The 24,948-nt window shown below is 37.9% G+C and overlaps 1 protein-coding gene across 6 annotated transcripts in view; it reads right to left on the reverse strand.

Annotated features, from left to right (window-relative positions):
* NCKAP5 (NCK associated protein 5) overlaps nucleotides 1-24,948 on the reverse strand; it is a 996,333-nt gene that overhangs the window by 446,582 nt on the left and 524,803 nt on the right. For all 6 annotated transcript variants that reach the window (XR_010149730.1, XM_016949712.3, XM_016949711.3 and 3 more), the window contains exon 5: nucleotides 10,048-10,181. Coding sequence is in view for 5 of the 6 variants with exons in the window: in XM_016949712.3 (XP_016805201.2) it covers nucleotides 10,048-10,181 (134 nt within the window). In the remaining variant the exon portion in view is untranslated. The remainder of the gene's footprint in view (nucleotides 1-10,047; nucleotides 10,182-24,948) is intronic.

A 24,948-nucleotide genomic window follows, 5' to 3' on the forward strand; every position in this document is an offset into this window, starting at 1 on the left:
ATGATTTTGGAAATGATAAAACATAAAAGTAAAAAGTACTGTCATTTCTGTAACCATGGGGATATCAATATTAATTAAAATGCTTATTATAAAACACAACTGCTTAAAGCAGTTACAGAAAATAAACAAGGAAAAAGAAATGTATATTTCTGTCTTGAGAAAATGCATGCTGTCAGTTGTTACTCCTGCAAATGACAGGTGAAAACCTTTGGTCAGGGGAAATCTGCAAAGAATTCTGAAACACAGTTTAATGAAAACTACAACACATTTCTTTTGTCAGAACCCCATAGCTTCAGCATAGCTAATTCTCTGCTTCATTCTCAAGAAACATTCTTAAAAGCTTGAGGTTGTTTGTTAGCAACAGATGTAGACATTTATAAACAAGGACCATCTTAACAGAATTATTTCTCACGAATTAAATAAAGGATCCCAAAGAATGGTTCCAACTGTTTACAGTTAGCACTTAGACTTATACTATGTGGGAACAGTGTTCATTAAATGCACTGCCTATGGACCATAAAGGTAATCAGAACAACAATCTATACTACTGGGACTGCTGCCTCTGCCTCTGCCCCATATGCAAACCTTAGAGAGATTGGTATAAATGTTATCTGAGAGCCATAAAACACTCTCGGAAAGTAAACTTTAGCTTATGGGAAGTAAACTTTCAATTCACCAAATTCCATTTAGTGCCCTGCAGAAAGAATTCTGCAAAGAGTATTCTGAAACAGGCAACTCATCTTTTATAGGTGAGCACTCCATCACAGAAGCCCAGAGATGAGAAATCAGGTCTTCATCCTCCCAGGCCATCACAGTTTATAACTCTAAGAATGATGACTATTATCAAAATTTTAAAGATCCCCAGAAATGGCCATTCTACAACCTCCCTTGGAAGCAAATTTCTGTCATAAACACACTATCTGTAAAATTCTTCTATATGCTTAACCTAAGTCTAGCAGAATTCTGGCTGCATCTTTCTATTTTAGTGAAGATATTCATTCATTCATTCTTCAATCAACAAATATTTTTTTTTAATGCTTATGATGGCAAAGGTTATTGGTGATAGTATAAGAGAGGAACAGGGGAACAAACAGTATCTGTCCCTTGGATAGGCAGCGATCTTTAACTCTTTATTTAGATCATTATTAGGAGCAATGTATGAAAATAGCTGCCAATTTGTAGAAAATACCGATGCCAGAAAAACATGGTGCCCAGTCCCAAGTACGGTAATCAACAAAACTTAGTCTGTAGGAAACTCTACAGGTCCAATATTCTAGGTCTTTAACGCATAAAATATGAAGGAAAAGGAAGGGATGGACAGTAACCTGTAGGTTCAAAGAAACTTAAAAGATTTATATCCAGTTGTTTTTTTAACAGATGCACAAGACTAAACTGAAGGGTCTGGGAATGCACATTAAATGATGAAACTATTAAAAACACAGGAGGGTTATTGCTATAAGGTCACACTAATAGCTTATTGGAAAAAGATAAAGGTTGAGGCTGAGAAGAGGTACCCAGATGGGATTCTGGGTGGCCGGCAGAGTCTCCTTTCTTGACCTAGTGTTGGTTACAAAGCCATTCACCTCAGAATTATTCCTTAAGCCAGACATTTATTTATTTTGTGTGGTTTCCTTTGTCTAGGTTTTGTTTTTGAAGAAGCATGTATGGATATGAAGCAACTAGAACTCCTATACATTGCTACATTGCTAGTAGAAATGCAAAAAGGCACAGATAATTTGGAAAACAGTTTGGCAGTTCCTTATGGAATTAAACAAATGCTTACTATATGGCTCTGTGGTCCCACCCTAGTTATCTGCCCAAAAGGTAAACACTCTAAGACCTGGACATGAATGTTGATAGCAGCTTTAATCACATTCACTCAAAACGGGAGGGAATCCAAATGTCTATCAACAGGTGAATGAATAAACAAATAGTAGTATATCTACATAACAGAACACTATTCACGAATAAGAAAATGAACTACTGATTTTTGCAAAAACATGGACACATCAAAAAAGAATCACACAAAGTCAAAGAAGCCAGACCAAAAAGTTCCATACTTTATGACTTCGTCATTTATAAGCCTTTCTGGAAAAGGCAAAATTATAAGGAGAGAAATAAGACTAGTAGTTACCAGGGGCTTGGGAGGGAAATGAGAACAAAGAGGGAGGGAGAGAACTGGTCCAGGACATGAAAATATTCTGTATTTTAGTTGTGGTGGTAGTTTCATGAGGGTCAATGATTGTCCAAACTTATCTAAACTATAAACATAAGAAAAGTGGATTTTCTATAAACTGCACCAAAAAATAAAGCATTTATTATTGAAAGTAGAAATCAATTTAGTTTTCAGTTTTAAAACATTATTCTATATCTCACACATTTTCTTAAAGGAAAAAATGTGTTGGAGTAGGGACAGTAATGTATCAGAAGTTATAATATGTTATTAAAACATATTTAGAGGAGAGACTAAATCATTGGTATTTTTATTGATGGCTCTTTCTTCAGAGAAATTGTTAAAAAGTGAAAACAATTCTGGTTGTCATAAAGTTACCTCTGTTTAGGCTTTTTACCAAACCAGTTCAAATAAATCCTAAAGTGGACAACATCAGAGCCAAGAGCAATCTTGGTTATATGTTCACAGCAGAGTATCTTAACTTCCTTTTGCCAGCCAAGTTCCCAGTATTTAATTTTGGCTGTTCCCAACAGAAATGTTTCATCTAGGCTCGGCAGTTTTCTAATCTCAACTTCTCCAGAGTCAAGTAACCAAAACAGACATGGCCAAAACCCAGTCCCACAGAGCCTCCCTGTGATTACAGCATGGACAATAAGACAGTCTCCTCCAAGACCTCCACATAAAACTCATTGTTAGAATCTTCAAGAAGGCCTGGTTACAAATGAGAAATTATTACTTCACCCAATAAGTAAGTACATTTCATTTCTAATGCAGGGCCTTTTAAAAAGCATAAAAAGCATTATAAAACTATAATGCAATTGAATTTACTCATTTTACAGATGAGCAAATTGAGACCAAAAAGGGTCAAATTACTTAACCAGAGTTATTAAGCTACTTAGAGGTACACTGACACCAGGTCCTGGACAACCCATTAAATAGGATAGTGCTCTTTGCAATGAAATTGGAACTATACTCTGTGTTAATACTGTTTTCTCTACAGGGATGAATAATAGGCAACATGACTTTCACGTTGTCTACTCAAAAACATATACCTCTTTAAAAATATTTAAGAAGAAACATGTGACCATTTTCATCATTTATTAGGCAGAAAGAGAGATACAAAACAATAAAGTAATGTTCAGCTTTCAGTAAGTTAGTATTTGCCCAAGGAGCCGAAAACAGCCTTTCTTTCCACTTTGCTACATAATTGGTTTTGGCTTTCCTTTGCATTGCTTAAGGGAGAGCTTACATGCTAGATCGCTAAGATACAAACTTCTGACACCAAAATATGATCCATATTATGTTATCCAGACATTTTAAAAGAGGTCATTTAAAATCTTTTCTTCCATCTGCTGTAATTTGAAGAAAATTTATCCTTGAACCAATGTTGCTTTACCATCTTCAACTTCTGGTGGACTCACACAGAGCAGCAGATGAGAGGCCCCAATTTTTATGAAAAGTCTCAGGCAGAAATACTGCTGATGATGTGGAAATAGCAATCCCAAATCAACAGAAAATTGCCTTCTGTATTCATCAGGAGGAACAAGGCACTCAGGAGAGCCGGCCTCTGAGACAGGTCAAAGTTGACGAACAGTCAGACATGGGAACAAGTGCAGAAGAGGAGGAGAAGAGCTCTGTGCTGATGCCTGTCCAAAGGTCAATTGACAGCTTTTCTCATCTTGTTACATTTTCCTCCTTCTAAAGATGCAGAGAAAATGTTCTTTTAATGTACCAGACAGATATAGAAGCAGAAGGGAGTACATGGGTAGAACATTTAAGGGCATATTATCCTCTTCAACACACACTTCTATGCCAGGTGCCTACAGCTTCCAAATGGGCAGCAGAAAATGAACCCTAGGATTCCATAAAGTCTCTGAGAGCCGATAATGTGAACAGCAACGAATGAATGAGTTAAGCGGTAAAACCATCTCCATTTACGACTCCTTGAAGTTCAGCATGCAGCAGACTGCACTTAAGCACAGCAATCAACTGTGATAGGAGAATCCCCATTACAGTAAGTAAAGAAATAGCTTCAAGGCTGTGGATGACGGTGCCAGGGGAGAAGGTCGGAACAGGTGCAGAGAAATCCTGAAGGTAGGGAGTGAAAGCTTGAGTTCCATGTGGGTGATTTTTAACTATCCTGGTCAAATATGGGTGGCAAACCTTAATTATTCCCCCTTATTTAGAGGTACAATGACTGGTGTAAACACACAAGGAACATTTCAAGGCTGAAGAGGCCTGAAATCAAGTATCTTTATTCCTGATATTTGGGTTGTAATATGGTTTGCTAAGAATGTTTACAAATTATGTCTGCCAGGTGCTAAATCTGCCAGATCAATTTTAATTTAAATCTTCAAACACGCTGCAGCACAGAGCTGTGACACAATAAAATGTGTAGTATTACTGTTGTCACTATGCAATCATTAATTTCATCTGACTATTCATGCCTCAGCATAATAAATCATTAACAAGTATGAAGTCTGGCTGTTCTGAATCTGGACAGAAGTCCTCTTTATTTACAGCTAAGCTATAAATACGGTGTTTTGTTCATATATGTACGTAAGACTTCTCTATCTAAATTCTACTTTTTCTTGAGGGCATAAACAGTGTTACTAGGCACACAATAAAAGTGTTTGTTTCCTGTTGAAAACAGCAGCTTTCATTACTAATCTACAAACTGGGCCTGGCATGGTGGCTCACCAGCACTTTGGGAGACTGAGGTGTGAAGATCACTTGAGCCCAGGAGTTTGAGACCAGCCTGGGAAACATGCTAAAACTCCATCTACCACAATTACAAAAATTAGCCAGGCGTGGTGACACGCACCTGTAGTCCCAGCTACTTGGGAGGCTGAGGTGTGAGGATGGTTTGAGCCCAGGAGGTGTAGACTGCAGCGAGGTGAGGCTGCACCACTGCACTCCAGCCTGGGGAACCTGAGCCAGACCCTGTCTCAATAATAATAATAATCATCATCATCTACAAGTTGATTATTTCCAAAGGGACCAACAGAGATACCTTTGCAAATCATGCATGATATGCACAATTACATATATGAAATCGGTACTCTGTAGAGTTGCTTATCTCCTCACTTTATCACCTAAGTGATCCCATTACTCTACCTTTTTTTTTTTTTTTTTTTGTAAATCACTGTTATTTCAACTCAACGTACCCCACCCTAACTTGGAGACAATATTCCTCAAAGTGCTCCTCTAGGTGAATCTAACTGATACACAAACACTTCATTACCTCAACATGGATAATAAATCCAGGGGTCCAAACAGTGATTGTCTTTACATACAAGGGAAGACAGTTCCATAGTCTCATCTACAGCATTCACCTTGGCTGTCTGGACAATCACAATTCAAACAAGCGGTTAGAGGAGTGGGGAGGGTGGGAAGAATTTGGAATTTTAGATAGTTACAAAGCTAATCCCTCATAAAGTATGCCCAGCCACACAGACAATGGGTTAAACAATCACTTTCACATCTGGAAAGCACCTTTGATGTATATTGCCAAATAATAAGATAAAGTGGCAGCCCTAAGATATCACCACCTGCCTCTAACTACTACCTTATTGAAGTGCTCTCTCAACTGTGAAGGCTTAATTTGCAAGTACCTTGTGTTATCCATATTTACATTAAAGAATGTAAATGGTCTGAACCAAGTTTGTTATGCCTGTCTGAATCACCCTCATTGCAGGCAATTTCTGATGTATGAGCTTATAGCTGATTAGGTAACCTCTGGTGGCATATCCAATTTTTTTTATTGCCAAAATTTGGACCATTTCTGATCATTATAGCCTAATCAGAGGTCAAGAGGGAAGAACAGATTGTGGCTGAAGGTTTGGTGGTGATATAAAAAATAAACTACTCATTCAAGCATTTGTATAGATTTTTATCACCTCAGCGATCCCATTACTCATTAACAGAGACAATCACAAATGTTCAGGCTTGCCTGGTGCCTTCAAGCCGTCAGGCTTATCACACAGCTGAAACTGCATAAAATTAAGCCACGGACCACCTCTCCTGAATCACTCATCCTGACACCTGAACTCTACTTCCCACGTGTACCTAACTGTCCCAGCATCTAACTTCATTCTCCGCTTCTCCCTCCATTGACTCACCTTGTTACTGAAGCTGAGACTGGGAATCCCATAACTACTGTTTAGAGGCTCCCATGCCTACAAGGCCATCAAACATACCAATAAAACACGTCACCCAGCCCGGGCCAGGCGTCAGCATCTTATGCCTCTGTTTCCCACATTCATAGTATTAGAAAAGCACATGTATATATCTGGAGATTCCCATGAATCTGAAGTAGAATGGTTGCCCTGAGAACTTTAAGCACCAGAGTACTGGAGTAGTTCCTATTTCACTTGTGATCTCTTAGACATGACCCAGCATTCTTATTCCATATATTAGGAAATTGAAAAACAGCTTAACTTTCCAGATATAAGTGACATAGTGAAAGCAGCAGCCCTTGCAAGAATTAATCCTAATTTGCACCATTTTGGGCCACGTCTACTGTATCCTTCAGTGTCTTCTATAAAGTGTTCTATGTGATACATTCTATTACGAATTTATTAACAGAGATAATATTCCTCTCTTTAAGGAGTAGTAGCCTTTGGCCATGAGATAATAATTACATATTACTTGTTTTTTTTTTCTTTTGATCTTGTCTGCCAGGAATCTTAGAGCTAAATTACATGCTCATACTCAGGAAACTTGTTGGGCTATGTGAAGGTGATAACTTGCCACATTCTCCTTTCATGACCTTTATTTTGTTTTATTTTATCAACCCTATTGTAAATCTACCTTTTATTATAAGCCATATCACATTCTTTGAGAAAGTGGTTATTAGCTTAGTTTTTAAAAGTAACCTCAGCCCATGAACAATGTTCAAAAGTAATTTCACATCCCAGATATCATCATGCACAAAATGAACTCATTGACCCAAGAGAAAAAAAGAAGAAAATTATGAATATAAAGGTTTCTAATTCAACAGAATAATTTATATTATGGAAATTATTTAGATGACCATATTGGATGCTGACCCCGTCCAAGGGTGATGCAATTAAGGCTTATTCTATAATATTGAGAATTTTTCAAAGACTTAATAAGATTATTTAAACATAATTAGAAATATCTTAAAAACCAAAGTTTAAACTGTGAAAGGCCGTCAGAAATGGTTCAGTAGGTCTACTCAAATTATTGTGTAATTATCTGTTACATATGCTTTTCCCCTCCATGTCTTTTACTGATTTACATTAGTTCTCTGGCTGTAACTGGACTTGAACTTTTCAGTTTCAATGACACTTTACATGAGAAAACTAATTATAATAGGATAAAAGTCCTTCACAAAAGAAGTATGTAAAAACCAACCACTACTTATTGTACACATAATTATCTTCTCTTTCAGCCTAGGATGTAGTCTTGGCTCTTGTGTAACTTAAATCTGTACGGGATTGGCATCTGATTTACAGCAGAAGACCCAGCATCATATGAATATAATTTACTATGCCATGTGTCTCCTGCCACCTAAATCAATAGCTTGAATATAGAGACATCTCAATTAGACAGTGCAAAGAGAGCAAGATCTGCCTCCTCCTATCCTGTGCCATTAAAACAACCAATATTACCAAGCAGTGCTTGTTTTAAATTCACTTTGGAGGGGTGGATCTATTATTTTAAGTTGGTTAGGAGACACAAAGGGAGAGTTGCCATCAAACTGAATGAAAAATCGAGCATAAGGTGATATAAGTAATAGCCTATGAGGGGTGGGACATGCATTTATTAAAGTATTGATTGGTGCATTTCTATAGCACCTGTGTATTATCATGGACTTGAGGAGTTGAACAGGGTGTTAAATTATAATGCTGACCACACAGGAGTCATCCATCCTTCTTGTCCTGTTCCTCCATGAACTCCTACACCAAAGTTGAAGCACATACACAGTATTGGCCATAATGAGGTAAATTATCTGGAGGCTCAACTGTGTTTGTTCTCTCCCTGCAACACATCTAAAAATTAAGCTGTCATTATAAAAACTTCATAATGACAAAGCTATATTATTTATCACCAGTCACAGTGTTCTCCAAATCCTGGTGAAAAGTTAAAGACAAGACCCACACAGTTTTCTCATGACGATTTTAGGGCAACTTCTCAAACATGGATACTGCCTGGGATAATCTCAGGAGAGAAAAGTGAAACAAATTATTTTCCTGATTTTATAAATGGTGAAGTATAGAAATGAATGCAGATTGTCCTTCACAAGGTGCCTATATCTGGTCCCAAGGCTGTAAATGCACAATTTTCTGGGGGATTCCTCCCATGGAATTGAAGGGATTTTAACATAATAGTTTGAACCATCACCTACCCTCATATTAACTATAATTGGAAACTGAAAGATTCCAACTGCTAGAATTAAATCTAGGAGCTACTTTTTCAGAATCTTCCTTTCAAATTCTTTGAAAGAGAGATTCTAGTGATCTCTTTCTCTTTTTTTTTTTTTTTTTTTTTTTTTTTTTTTGTAATGGAATCTTGCTTTGTTGCCGAGGCTGGAGTGCAGTGGCGCAATCTCGGCTCACTGCAGACTCCACCTCCTGGGTTCAAGGGATTCTCCTGCCTCAGCCTCCCGAGTAGCTGGGAATACAGGCACCTGCCATCATGCCCGGCTAATTTTTGTGTTTTTAGTAGAGATGGGGCTTTGCCATGTTGGCCAGGCTGGTCTTGAATTCCTGACCTCAAATGATCCGCCCACCTCAGCCTTCCAAAGTCCTGGAATTACAGGTGTGAACCACTGCGCCTGGCCACATTCAAGTGTTCTAGTGATATCTTTTTAAGGACAGAAAATCACTGATTTTTTTTTTATTACTCCTTAGTGTTTCCTCTAAGCAATGAGGAAGAGTTTATAGAATCATTAGAGTCACATACTCTCTCTTTGTCTTAAAATAGGATTGCGAGGACCACTGAAATCTCATCCTTTTGGCTGGCCTTTTTTTTTTTTTATTATACTTTAAGTTTTAGGGTACATGTGCACAATGTGCAGGTTTGTTACATATGTATACATGTGCCATGCTGGTGTGCTGCACCCATTAACTCGTCATTTAGCATTAGGTATATCTCCTAATGTTATCCCTCCCCCCTCCCCCCACCCCACAACAGTCCCCGGAGTGTGATGTTCCCCTTCCTGTGTCCATGTGTTCTCATTGTTCAATTCCCACCTATGACTGAGAACATGCGGTGTTTGGTTTTTTGTCCTTGTGATAGTTTGCTGAGAATGATGGTTTCCAGTTTCATCCATGTCCCTACAAAGGACATGAACTCTTCATTTTTTATGGCTGCATAGTATTCCATGGTGTATATGTGCCACATTTTCTTAATCCAATCTATCGTTGTTGGACATTTGGGTTGGTTCCAAGTCTTTGCTATTGTGAATAGTGCCTCAATAAACATATGTGTGCATGTGTCTTTATAGCAGCATGATTTATAATCCTTTGGGTATATACCCAGTAATGGGATGGCTGGGTCAAATGGTATTTCTAGTTCTAGATCCCTGAGGAATCTTGGCTGGCGTTTTAAAGGACAAGCCTACTGGCTGCAAAGCCACCACAACTCACTTGAAGACCCTTAGGGAAGCCATCAGGAAAGAAAAGACAACCAGTTTCAATAAAGATCATGTCAGGTGCAAATGGAAAGTTTCAGAAAATTGGTCTAGATGCCATAGGATGCTTCAGTCAGAACAGAAGGTCTAAACGGTTGGTAAATTAGCTCATCAAACACAACAGAAGCTTACACAATGGACATTCAATCCAAGGTGTTACTGGTGCAGAGAGAGATGCACCTCACGAAGCAATCTGCTCAGCTAAGAACAATACCTGGAGAACTGCTGCTGCAAGCCACGCATCTGAATTCTGTTGCGCTCAGACTCTAGGGTCACCTCCTGCAACCGCTTCTCGCTTTGAAGACGTAAGTGTCTCTCCTCTTCCAGTTCATGTATCAGCTTCTCATGCTATAAAAGACACAAAGGGAATGACTTTTAGGAAGGTGTTTATGACAAAAATAAGAAATAGCTGGTTATCAAGTGATAACTTGAGCTTCATATATATGAATTTCATCCTTTGAACAACCCCACGAAGTGGGTCCTATTCTTAATCTCTTGTTATAGACAACGAAACCAAGGATCAGAGACACCTAAGTAATTTGTGCAAGGTCATATAAACCAGAAGGTAATAGATTTTGAGTCCCAGGTGACTTAATTCTAACACTTGAATAATTTCCACTAACCCAGAGAGCATCCTGTGAAGAACTATGACCCAAAAATACTATTGAATGCACAATAAGTCAGATAATAATTAGTAAGATTATTACCTGTTCAGAATTATTTCATCTCTTCCATCTCTGGTACATCCTTGAAAGAGAAAATTACTACTTTTATAAAAGGACTGAAAATTTCAAGTTAATTAGAATGTGAAGCTGATGAGGGTGAGGCTCAAGAATTGTTTTTCATTTTGTCCAGTTAGGTCTTCAGATATAAAACTAGGCCAAGCCACCCACTGTTTTTATAATCCTAGATAACTAGCTCATCTCACGAACGGGTATCAGGGATTGAAAGAGGAACTGGATGACACAGAATAGACGGTTCAGCAGAAACTCATTCCTGGAACTGGTAAAAAGTACACAGCTCAGATCCTCCTGATAGCACTGAGTCAGCTACACTAATGTCTTTTTTGTTTTGTTTTTGTTTTGTTGTTGTTGTTGTTGCCTTTTTTAAAAAGCATGCCATGCTGTTATTGTTACTGCTGTTACTAAACTGAGCATTTTGTACACAGGATATACACTCTATGATGAAAACTATACATGCAATGTCTGATCATGAGGGACATATATACTTAAAAGGAAAAAAGACAAACAGTGACCTCTGTTTTGAAATAAACCAAACACTATGACTGTGTACCATGCACTATGGATTAAATATGATTCATCGCATGTGGCATATTCACAGGAAGTGATAGCAATGACAGATTTTCTCCAGCTCTAACTCACGAGAAAAAAGGCATTCTGAGGATCATGAAAGAAACATTAGACTAGAATATAGATGTGAATCCTGATCCTCTAAAAATACTTACACATCCTCCTGCCTCTGTACCTTTGTTCCAGCGTGAAAAGCTGCCTAGGTCTCTCGGTTGAAAGCCTAGGGTTCCTTCCAGGCTCAGCTGCAAGCCATGTTCTCTACAACTTATCCCTCATCACTGCATTTCCTCCCTTCCCTGAATTCCAACATCACCTACTATCTTTACCACCCTTTAGGTCTTTACTTTTTCTACTGTTATTTTTCATGTGAATTTATCATAATTCTCCACCTGGATAAATATTTGTTCAAGATGCCTTATGTGCAGATAGATTTTACATTTTTAGCACATTACCTAATACGCGGTAGTGCTGGAAATACATTTGTTTATTGATTCTGAAGCTGGCCTTTTGCTTACTCAGGCCTGAATTTTTGATGGTCTACTTTTAACTCCCATAATCAGTTACTTTTACTGAAATCAGAAAAACTAAAATCAAAATTAAAATCAAATCTTTATTCTGTCACTTTGGAAAATGACATTCTGGAAGCGTTGGAAAGAAAGAAAAATGTGGTTGTGGAAGATAAATGGGTTAATTAAAGTTAACTCTTTACAAAAATGGTCAAAATTGCAAATTTCATGTTATATATATTTTACTATAATAAACTCTTTATGGTTATATACACAATTGACATTCCTCTTTTTATTGACTGATTAGACTAAAAGAAACATGGACAAGTCACCAATACTACAGAATTTGGAAGATAGTGCTTCGATTCCAGAAACAAGCCAAAAAAAAAATGTACGCTAAATAGTTCAAAAGTGCATGCTATGAAGAATGTGAAGTTCACACCTGTAATCCCAGCACTTTGGGAGGCTGACGCGGGTGGATCACGAGGTCAGGAGTTCAAGACCAGCCTGGCCAAGATGGTGAAACCCCGTCTCTACTAAAAATAAAAAAATTAGCCAGGTGTGTTGGCGGGTGCCTATAATGCCAGCTACTCGGGAGGCTGAGGCAGTGAATTGCTTGAACCCATGAGGCAGAGGTTGCAGTGAGCCAAGATTACGCCACTGAACTCCAGCGTGGGTGACAGAGCGAGATTCCATCTCAAAAAAAAAAAAAAAAAAAAAAGAATGTAAAGTTTTGCAGAGAAAACAGCATCCCTCCTTCCTTCAAAAGCAAAGAATGCTCCATAGATTCACTCACTGCCATATTAAAGAGTCCCAAAAACATGATCATGATAGAACCTTTTCCACATGAATAACCTTTTCTCTTCAATTTATTTATGCCTTTTAAAACATGAAAAAAAAAGCACACACACACACACACAAAAACCCTGGTAACACAGAGAAAATTCTAATGAATTAAGACTATGAGGGCAAAAGCTTTTTACTAAAATATATTCCCTTCAAATGAGGTGTATTTCTATTAATCCATCAAAACTTGACAATAATCCACACCTACTAAATATGAAAAAGATTTGTACCCAATTTTTTTTTTTTTTTTTTTGGAGACAGAATCTCTCTCTGTCACCCAGACTGGAGTGCAGTGGCGCGATCTCAGCTCACTGCAAGCTCCGCCTCCCAGGTTCACACTATTCTCCTGCCTCAGCCTCCAGAGTAGCTGGGACTACAGGGACCACAGGCACCCGCAACCATGCCCGGCTAATTTTTTGTATTTTTAGTAGAGACAGGGTTTCTCGATGTTAGCCAGGATGGTCTTGATCTCCTGACCTTGTGATCTGCCCGCCTCAACCTCCCAAAGTGCTGGGATTATAAGCGTTAGCCACCGCGCCCAGCCTGTACCCAAATTTAAAAACAGGCTACACATAGAAAAAATATAGTATCAATAGATTGGCTATTTTTTTTCTGTATTCGCTATATTCTGGATATAAATTGATCTATTCCCAAAGTAATTTTAATTTGTCTCCCAAATGTTGGCTCTGGATCTTTCACAGCAGAAAGTGTGAAAGGCAATGAGAGATGGAGAACAGTTGCTGTTATTTACACAATGCCACTAGGTACTGAAGAGCAATAAGTAGAGGACAATATCCTGGAAATCTGGGTTACAAATCTGACAGGACCACATTTCCACAGCAACATCTCTCTTTCTGCAGAGCCACTGAGCTGGGATGGCTTGAAGACACCTGCCTAGGAGAGCCTCATGATGATTTTCAAAGCTCCTCAATCACCACCTTTCAATTCTTCCCATGTTCTTCGAGCAAGATGCTCCATGTTCGTCACCTCTTCCCTTTCTCTTTGGCTTCTCTTAGCAAAGCTCTCAAATCGCTGCACCAGGAACACAAACAACAGCTCAAAGGCTGAGTCTAAGCAGTGACATTACATACATGTTCAACAAAACTTGCCAGTCACAGGCTCTTCTTTCCCTTTACAGAGGTGAGCTTTGTTATTAGTAAAAAGGTAGGTTTGCCTGTTTTTCTGAAGAAAAGCTGTGAGTGGGTTAACTTTCAACTCTATGTTATTCGTTAGCTGCTGTCTCTAACTCCGAAATGAGCAAACTCTGCAAAAAATATCTTCAATCTGGAGAATATTTTACATTTTACAAAATGTGTCCACCTTCATTACTGTATTCAGTCTTCAGAACAATTCAGCAATCGTGGTTATTATCACCTCCATCTAAAGATAAGTGTAGAGGACTGAAAAGAGAGGCAGGAAGCTTGCTCTGTTTCCATGGTTAGAAATAGCAGCTCTGGAGCTAGAATTGAGTTTTTCTGACCCTAAGTCTCCCACTTTTTTCCCCTACTACTGTCAGCTCTGCTGTAACGTTTCTTTTAAAAGTGCTAATTTGTTCCAATGCAACTGATATGTTATGAAAAAATTTAAGCATGACACAAATCTTAGGTTTGCCGATTGCCTGATTTCATTCATGAGAAAAATTAGGTGAACACAGAAAACTCCACCCAGTTGAACTGCATCGAAACACACAAAACACATATTTCAAACAGACCTCAGTCCACCGTGTGCATTACGAGCCACAACCATCCACATGTGGTGTTTACAACTTCCCCTCCAATTTCAGACAGCGTTCCTTCCACCACTTCACAGTAACTTCTGAACTGCATCCCTGTTGATATCCACTTCCATAAAAAACTCTTTCAAGGTAAAGCACCATATTTATTGTAGTATTTATGTATTTTTTAACCACTGAACACATGGCTGCCAATTGTATTAGGTTCCTACCTTTTTGTTTTTAGTGTGTCACTGACAAAGTTTTGAGTATTTTTCCCATAGTCCTGTTTCCCCCAAAAGCTTTGTGGTTTTCACTGTGTGGTTTTACAGAGTGCAATAATTTTCAGTAACACACATGTTATACCAGAGCTGACTGGACACCATGGTGGAGAAAAAGAAGTCCGAAACAAGAGTGGAATTCCAAAATACTTTTCCTATTTGGACACGAGCAAAGAGTTAAGTTCTAGACAAAGAATCAAACATACAAAGAGAAAGACAGGTATTTCCTCCATGGTTCTACAGAATGATCTTGTCTATACCTCATAGCCTACACATAGCAACAGAGCTCAAACTGAGCCATCCTCTGATTAAACCTCAAATGCAGGAGATTCCTCCATTTCCCTGGGTAATCTATGTTTCTGACCTTTTCTCCTGATAATTTTGTAAAACTTGCTTAAATCATTAAAGTATCAAAAGGTCCTTTCTACATGCATGTTCCAAGGAAATGAAGCAAAATCTATATAGATTCTGATAATTCCCTAATTTAATAGAGAACTGTGCGTGTAAAAGCAGCTATGTACCCCCCACATGGAGTCGTTTACTTACTTGGCCCACAAATGTTTACTGAGTAGCTGCTATGTGCCAAACACTGAACTAGAGATGGAAACCAACAATGAGTCAAATGGACATGGTTCCTCGCTTCATTAGACTTACAGACTAATGGAGAGGGCTGGTGCTAAATAAACATCACACAGATAAATACAGCAGTATAAATTGATTGTTAATTAAGAGTATGTTGAAAGGTGAAAGTGACGGAAACTGATTTTGTTTGGTAGGTCAGGGGAAGGCCTCTGAGAAAGTAATATTGAAACTGAGACCTCTGTGATGACCAGGTGCTACCAGGTGAAGAGAGGGGACAAGCACTGCAGGCAGAGGGAGCTGCAAGTGCGAAGCACTTTGTCGTGTAGGGAGGGAGGAAGAGAAGCCCAGTGTGGCTGGAAGCTGGTGAGCCAGGGGACAGGAGTGGCATGGGACGCAGGTGGAAAAGAATAAGGGTTAGACCACATAGGACCATGAACATGACATGACAGATTTGGGACTGTAGCCTGGGTAAAATGATGACTCATTACCGAGGGTTTAATCAAGTGAGGAAGATGATTTCAGATTTGGCAAAGTTCATTCTGACTACAGTATGGAGAAAGAACTAAGAGGCTAAATTATAGAATGGGAAAACATTTATATGAATATTTAAATATTTAAAATAAATATAATAAATTAAATAATGCTACCAGCTTTTAGTTTGTACCGCACCATTTACTAGAGAAGTGGTTTTGAACAAGCCACTTAACTTAAAACTTAACTGCTTTAAGCCAGTTTCCTCTGCATACTGGGGACGGTGAACTCATCCAAGCCAATTTCATAGTATCATTGTGAATAACAGATGAAATAATGTATGGTAAGGCACTTCAAAAACTCAAAAGTCCTATATAAAAATAAAATATGGCTAACTAAAATTGTACAGCTTATATTGTCTAATATACTTCAGCTACTTTTGATGAACTCTGTATAACATTTGTCTTTAATAACCATTACATATTAAAGATAATCATAGATATTTCAAAAAGCTCAAAAATGTGTGTCTAAGCAGATCATATATTAATCTTGAAAGAAAACACATTTTAAGTATGATTTTGATGTAAGAATGGAGAGGATAACTTAATCACAAATGCCATCTAGAATATATATAACCCTGTGTTTGGCCTTCCCAAAAATACATTATTTTTTGTTCTCATTTCCTAGTATGATTTCAGACAGATGGCTTGATGTACGGTATGAGAAAACTTCAGAATGAAATTAAAACATTAACACTTGATTCAAATATGGAAAGCCAATAAATACCTCTATTCTAGGTCTAATTATAGTTGGTGATTCTCATTATATCAGTGGGTGGTAATACTGCCAGAGTTAAAGACAATTCAAAGAATATGAAAAAGAAAGAGGAATTTATTTGGCTTGGAAATTCTAGCACCACCTTATGTGGCATATATTCGATGAAACATATCAGGCATAACAAGAGGCACGTCCCACATAGGCTCCAAGCCCTCTGTGAGTCCTGCCTCATTGAGTGTCATGAGGTACCAGCTCATCTCAGGTGTCCTATGCTGGCTTGATGTCTGAAGATACATGATAATTGAGAAGTAATCGCTATATGTCTGTTTCAAAAGATTTCCTGAAATGTGTCCAAGTGATAATATTCGAATTGAGTCATACTTTATGACCAAAGAATCATGGGGAAAACATTAGTACTCTTGGATAATAAGAGGATCTTAAGGTAAGAAATGAATAGAGGCCATTAGAGAAGGACAAAGGGATTCAATGATATTCCTGTATATTGATAGAAAAACATATGAGCTCATTCGAGAAATGTGGAAACTGAGAAGCAAGCTACCAACTAGAAAACGTGCCCAGTCACAGGTATCTCCACGTATTCATCAACCAACATCCAACGTGCACTCAAACATCTTAAGAATTACACGGAGACCCAGAACAATCCTTTTAATTCTCTCCCTACCTATTGAGAATCTAAATTGACACCTGTGTTTTTTCTTCAGAAGTCCATAAGCCAAACACATCAGCAGAAAAATTAATGTCTTCATGAAAACTAGTTTTTGATGGGAAAACTCTATTAAGCAACTCTGTCAAGCCAGTATGAAATGGATCTAAATTAAGCTATAGTTATTACGTCTAATTGTAGCCTTGTTTTTGTTTTGCACACATATTGCAATACAGTTTCACCATAAAGCTCTCTGAATTCAATATCCCCATTAGTTATGAAAGATTTGGTCATCCTAGAAGCAGAGAAACAGATAAGGAACTTGAGAATTGATTTTTTAAAAACCCGTACTCTTGGCTGTAACAGAAGAACCAGAATCAGATTTTGAGATGCAAGGATAGAAACAGCCAAGTATATATCTGCAGTGCTGATAACATCACCCAAGAGAGACAAAGCTTTTATTCTAACTAAAAAAAGATGCAGAGCTTGGTTGTGTGTGTGTGTGTGTGTGTGTGTGTGTGTGTGTGTGTGTGTGTTTTGGAAAAGAAAGGAGAAAGGGTGAGATAAATAAATACAGAAGAGGAGAAGGGTGGGGTAGAGAGTAGAAATTTCAAGGGCAAGTAAGACAGATGGGCACTTGGATGGATCTTAAAAATGTCCTCAATGCTAGACAGGAGCTCTATAACAGAAATGGCACAGGTGAAGCACCTCATATGACTAAATTTTCTTAGACAAAGATTATATATGTGCTTATTATTTAGCAAAGGGATAGAGATGTGAACTTGATGAAAGGAGTTTTTCCAGGGTGGGTTGTGAAGAAAAGCAAGATAAAATGAAGGTGTTAGGAATACCGCTCAAAATCCTAAGGAAATTGAACACTTGAACAAAGGATTCTTAGCAAAGCAATTTTACTTCCACGTAGAGGGGTGCCTCCTTGGCCAGTTGCCATGAGAACACACCTGAACAAAGGGGCAGGAGAGCCTTTATTCCTGACGCAAGTCCTGCCCCTGTACCCTTTCCCCATTGGCTGAGGTGGGGTCGTACAATCTAATCTCGGTTAGCTAAACATTTGATTTTTTTTAGATAGGGTGGGCACGTAAAAGAAAGTGGAGGGAAAGAGGAAGGGGTGTCTGTAATGAGCTAGAAAGTTAGTCCTCTTTCCAAATAAGGAAAGGAGTGTGAGCTGGTACTGATAATGCTTAGTATTGTGGTGTGCATAGGCATCTATCAAAGGCAAAAAGGAAAAAAAGGAGAAAAAGAAGGGGGGTACTATGAATTAAAGAATAAAAGATTGATTCGATTATTCGAAGAGAAACCTCATCATATCCCACAAAGGTCTGGCACATGGAGATTGATATGCACTATAAAGTCATGGTGGAAAAAATTACAACAAATTTTGGGATCCTACCAAGAGAAAGTAAGTTGTTTACTGCATAGTCAATGGTTTTTATTATTTATCAACTAGGGCTACAAATGAATAATAAAATGGTAACACTGTATTCACAACAAAAAGTAATACAGTTTTGCTTTTAATATCATCCTACAGCAGAAAAAAATAGGATGAAAATTTATATATTGATCAACTTCTCACATTTTTCATCAGTCTAAGTGTCATTTTCACATCATGATTCCTACAGTGGAGAAGGCATGAGGCTAACAGACTGGGCTAGAGTTTCTGTCTTCCCATTAACTTGATAAGTGACCTTGGGAAATATACTTACCATCTCCAGACCTACTTCTAAACTGCTGTAGTAAGTTCTTATAATTTTATGTTGCCTTGGCCTCCATTTTAAATATAAGTTGGATTCTCTCATACCAGAAGAAGGGCTCAGTCATCCTTGGCAGAATTTCCAGTTCTACACCTAACTCACACTCCTAGTTCCTCAATGTGTTCAATTCAGATATCTGCATTACACAGTTGCTCACTATGGGTCAGCTAGACACAGCCTGCTTGACTGGCCCTGCTGCTCCTACCCCCTGCATGAGCTGTGCAGATACGCCACAGTGACTAACCCTCAGTCACAGTGTGACCACCTGGAACTCTCACCTGTTGCTTTACACTCACCAATTAACATTCCCCATAGGAACCTGTTTGGACAACACCCTGGATGCCAGTAAAGGCATTGGCTCATGGATCTCTCTCTACATGTGCTCCTAGACCTCCATATGTGTGACCCTCATGTGTATCACATACCCCGAGGGCCTGTAAACAAGAAAATCTGTATTTCCCTCTTGTGTCTCTTCTAATCATTGGAAGGTTCCCTCCATCTGGAAGATTCTAAATTAACACTAATGCTAAGGTCCCTTCCAACTCTCACATTCTATACAGCAATGAAATTAGCCACAACCATATCAGGAAAAGCATAAGCAATTACAAATAACATTAGTGGCATAAAGAGATTAAATGCAATGTCTACAAGTGGGGTGTGTGTGTATACACATATTTTGGGGGTTAGTGAAAGTATAAGTTTCACTTAATACTGATGAAAGTGACTGGCATCCTTGTTTTGGATAATTAGTGGGTGAAGATTTAAGAGGCAAAGGGCACAGTTTTTGGGTTAAAGAGAGCCAGGCAATGTTAAAACAATGATATTGCACATTACACAATTAGGAAGAGGAGTGATAAAATAGACACACCAAAGGCATTGGTTTTAATTTGATTCTGAAATGATTGGGAGTATCAGTAGATTTTGAGAATGACAGAATCTAAATGATGTTTAATCTAAATCTAAAGGATGATAATTCTTCCTCAGAGTGGACTCTAGAGGTGAGATACTACCATAAAAGGAACAATTTCCTTACTGTCATTCATTAGCAATGGTTCCTTGGGTTAGAAAAGGCCTTTCCACAGGGTTTTCTACCTCACTGACTTTATGACTTCTATAAGCTTCTCAGAAAACTAATTCTTCTCAAGTCTTTGAATATCTGATGTTTACAGAGGCTGACCAAGGAAAGCAAGACATTGAGTAATAACCCAGGTAGGTAGTAAGCTTGTTATCAATAGTCAACTGCCTAATTCAGACTCTCTTTCCCTTACCCGAATCTTTTCCTTGAGTTTATTTAGTCAAAAGGCTCAATTCTCAGCTTGACTTAGAAAAGAGCTTTATTTACTCAACCAGTGGGTCCTTTCATAAAAAGTCAATGACTCATTCTTCTCCCCTGGTCACAGATCTTTCTTTGTTGTCATGTTAATTGATCACAATTAACAGTAGCTACTTATTATTCTATCCCCTTGAAGTTTTCAGAAGTTGATTTTATTAAATGCCTTCATACTTGACTGAAGTCTTAAACATTGTTTCCTTTTCTGTGGAGACAGTATATTCTATGCAAAGAAGACATAGCATTTCAGGTTTTTTGATTTTGTTGTAGCAACTTTTGCTTCCAGTTCTGTACCCTGAACCACATGTGCACTTTCAGAATGGCTACAGATCTATGCCCCATTTTACCCCCAACTCTGTTCCTTTTCTGTCTATACTCCACAACAATCGGTGAACCAAGTGAATTCTCTGGCTAGTTTCATTTTCATTTCAAACTTTTGGTCCCTATGTTTCTCTCGTTGTTCTTTGTTATGGAGGATTCCAAGATTTTTCATCCTCCCATCTACGCTCTAGTCTTGAACTTCAGCTATATTTACTATGAAGGTTAACACCTGTTCTGCCTCAACTCTGATGTCTCTCTTACTTCACTGCCTGCCTAATTTATGGTTTATAAAACATACTTGTGCTCTTGCTTTATAACTTAGCTTTTTACAGAATATATAATGCCACAGTCTTTGCTGTTTCACATACATATGATGTATTAATCATTATATAATGATATGTATAATATATATTATATATAAGTAAGCTTGTTAATATAATAAATTATATTGACATTAATTATATGAATAACAAATTATATACAAAATAATATATTACTATATATTAATTTTAATGTATATTGTAATCAATAATATATTATTCCCTGTCTCTTCAAAGAGCACACTTTCCTTCAGGCAGGGATTAGGCCTCAAACACAGTCACAAAACCCCATAGAATATTAGCATATTGCTGAGCTTTCCAGAATGTTCAATACATACTTGTTAAGCTCCACATGAATCCTCTTGACCCCCCACGACCTTAGTGGGCAGCTAGCTCTAGGTTTATAAAGTTTCTCTCGGTAACAACTTTTAGTCTTAATCCTGACTGAGGATAATGTGATGAGATTTTCTCTGGTTTAGAAACTCCACAGATACATTTCTCTCTGTCATCTTCTTTCCCTTACCATTGCCTTCTCCCAACAGCCCAGGGATTGCAATCCCAACTTCATATTCACATCTCTTAACTGATGATTCACTTTCGCTCAATAACTATTAAGTCAAAAATTTAATTTCTGAGAAGATGTGCAGGAGTTTCCAAACAAAGCCATTTATAATTCTATTTTTAAGGATAGTACATTGTACTGTTCTTTTTGTTCACCCTACTAGACTTTACAGAGTAGTGGAAAGGAAAAAAAAAAAAAACCTCTATTCAGACTAAGAATCCTTTTTATCCTGTAGTTGGAATCCTTATATTCCTTCCTTCAGTGACTGGGTATAATTATGTGTATTGGAAATTAGAGTATTCGCTATAATTATGCACTCTTTTAAAGTGGGAGAATAATTATAATGTCTACAACCAACTGTACAAGGTACTACTGAAGCTTTTGTTTTAAATCTGCCAGGGAGGACCTCAGTAATGATTAATTTCTTACAACTACTTTTTATTCATTTGGAGAACATACTAGGAATGCCTTCACACTTCCCGTTTCATTGTGGAAAGTTTCTTTAAACAAGAATATTTCTTTAAACAAAGACTTGAGAACAAGTGGGTTGGTTTTTACATAGCTAGCTTCCATTATTTCATCGTAGATTATACGAGAAACCTAAAAATTTTAAAACAGGACTTTTAGCAGCTTCCCTTATCCTTGTTAGCAAATGCAAACTTTTACATTTCATCATGCTGCTAAAAGGTCAGCTACAACATTTAAAAACTCAATGTGGAACTAATCACAAGCTTTGGTTCAATGCTTTAGTATTTTATTTCATACAATTACCAAAGTTAGAAGAAATTGAAAGCACCAAATATTAAAGAATTAGAGTTTATGTTATTTCTGGGAGGTAAGGTTAAACAGAAATATCATTTTTATGAGGAAATCATTAAAGACCTATAAATGAGCTGAGTGAGCGCAGTTAATCTACAGAAGGGGAAAACATATACTCTTAAAAGACAACCGGAGGGCCTCTTTTGAAAGTATATTTAACCCTTGGTTAACCACATCAGTCAAGGAGAACATCACAACAGACAATCTCACTTTCTCAATAATCGACACAGTCACCAGAGGAAGCAAATGGAAAACACGGTTTCACATGGTCTAAATACTACTCACAAAAGATAGGCCAATGTGGCTACAATTACTACTATTAATAATAGAATACCTGCCTGGCCCGTTGTTGGGTATAGAAAAGCTCACAGAAGAAACGCTTACATCATGACTGCAGGTCTTTTGTATGCACTTTATGTGAGTGTCAGAAATTGTGTTCTCAGGTGCCCTTTTTGTAATCTCCTGGTCTCTCCCCAGTTTCCACTCCTGGCAATGTTTAGCCCTTTCTCATTCAGAAGTGGTCTCTCCTGGAAGGTTTTGTCAGACTTGACTGAACACAGCAAGAGCTATTTTTCCACATGGACACATTAATATCTGCCCCTTTCTAGAGGTCTTATGATCAAAGGGAAATGAAAGTTTGTAGACCTGGAAGGGTGCTTGAGGTCACTAAGTCCAATTGAGGTCCTAAAAGATACCAATTTGTCCAGGGTGATCCAGCTTACCATAAGCCTTTGTCGCTGTGGACAGAGAAGATTCAAAGATCCTCCAAAATCTCCCTTTCCAAGCAGTCAACAATAGAGCAAATTTTCAAGACTTTGGCAGAGTTTTGCATTTGGACCAGTTAGATTTATATGTAAAACTTTCATATAAACTACTTTCTTCTGCAATATAGACCTTTTTATAAGCTCAAAACTAAACTGCTGCATGAAGATGGAAAAGTGATTTGGCAAGACCATAAAACATTTTCATCCTTTTTATATTAGTGTCTTGAAAGCCCTTCTAGAAAATTTTGCCTCCTTCTTCAGAAGACAACAATATTAAAAACAACGTGTTTTTTTTTAACCAGGCCTTGAATGTTATGTACATTGCTCCACAAATGTACATTTTTATATAGGCTAAGACTCTCACTATTTATGATCAAAGAATCAGATTCAACATGCACAAAGAAAATGGTTCCAATTAGTGAGAGTTACCTGCCATCTTAGTACCACTGTCAATCAGAACAGGTGTGTTATTACAAAAGTGTGCCATTACACAGGTTATAACTCATCCACATGCAAATACCTACAACAGAGGCTCTCCACCTCTTAGGCCAGGAAGAACTGCAAAGCATCCACAAATTACAAAGGGTTCAGTGTACTGAACATGATGTATTGGCAGGTATTGAATAAATAAAAACACAACTGCTATAACACAGAAGTCTGTGGCCTTATTTTTTATGGAAAAAGGATCCATGTCTTCATAAGATTGTGGCCACTGGCATTAAATCTGAACTACAGCTAGTGCCAGCAGCCCTACTGATGATACGTAAGACAGGGAAACATGTATGTACAATTAAAGTGCACCTCCTTATTCACAGAGAAGTCACAAAGTAATTCCAGGACAAATAAAGTGAAGGAAAATAAGAGAGAGAGAGAAAAAGAGAGACTCTTCCCAGCATCACAAATAAGAATGATAATGATGAACCCTGGCTGAGAGTTCTAAGCCCTTTTCACATAGCTGCCACTGAACCCTTGCAACAATACTAGACAGTTGGCACTATTCCCAACCAGATTTTTTTTTTTTAAGATTATGAGGCTAAGGCCACAGTAAGTAAATAGCAGAGCCAAGGTTTGAGCCCATGCAATCTGATTCCAGGAACCTAGGGCTTGACTGCCTCTCTTTACAGGTATGAAGGAGTTTCTTTCCTGGTCTAGTAAACTTTCATCGCAACCAGCAAACCAACTGATGTATTTAAGCCTCTCCCTTTCCAGGACCTTGTTAGAGATTGTAGGGTATAGAAGAGTTCCAAGAGATGGTCTGAAAAATAGAGAGACAGAGATGGTCTTTGCCATTAAAAATATTGTAATCTTGTTAGGCCAAGATTATCACATATTCAACAATTAGCTAGTAAAGTATGAATTATCTAGAGCAGGGGTTGGCAAGTTTTTCTATAAGGAACCAGAGGGCAAACATTTTAGGCTTGATGTGCCACACAGTCTCTGTTGTAATGACTCAATTCTGCTCTGGTAGCACGAAAGCAGGTATAGATAATACATAGACTAATGTGTGTGGATGTATTCCAAAAAAACTATTACAAAAATAGGTAGGGAGGGAAATAGCTCAGCCATAGTTTGTGGACTCCTAGTCAAGATTACCAGCTATAACAAAAAAAATAATCAATTCTAATCATTCATTTTCCAGGAGGTGACATTCCCTTTCTCCAAAATGCATAAACTCCCTAGAAGCCATGGGGTTGCAGAACTGTCTTCTTACTGTTAAGAAACAAAAACAATTTGAAACCTCTTCCCCGAAACTTAATGAAACTGTAGCTACTGTCGAAAATGAAAAAATTAAGTGTGTGTTTTCTAGAAAGGATGAACTTTCAGCAGTGCTGAAAATCACATAATATTTGTGCTTGTCAGTGTGCTAGGAACAAATCTTTTATCTATCCCTGTGTGATTACGTCTCTGTACAGAGGCACCTGCGTTGTGTTATACATAGAATTATATTTTACCCTTTGGTGTTGAACCATTAGCCAGTGTGTCTTCTTATTCTCAATTAGGAACAGAGTTCCTCCCACTGGAGGGAGAGCAGAGGCTCTGCAGTCACTCGCTGCCGTGTTAGTGTTGTTAGAGATTATACAA

The sequence above is a fragment of the Pan troglodytes genome, chromosome 13 (genome assembly GCF_028858775.2).
Source record: "Pan troglodytes isolate AG18354 chromosome 13, NHGRI_mPanTro3-v2.0_pri, whole genome shotgun sequence".
Classification (NCBI taxonomy): Eukaryota; Metazoa; Chordata; class Mammalia; order Primates; family Hominidae; genus Pan; species Pan troglodytes.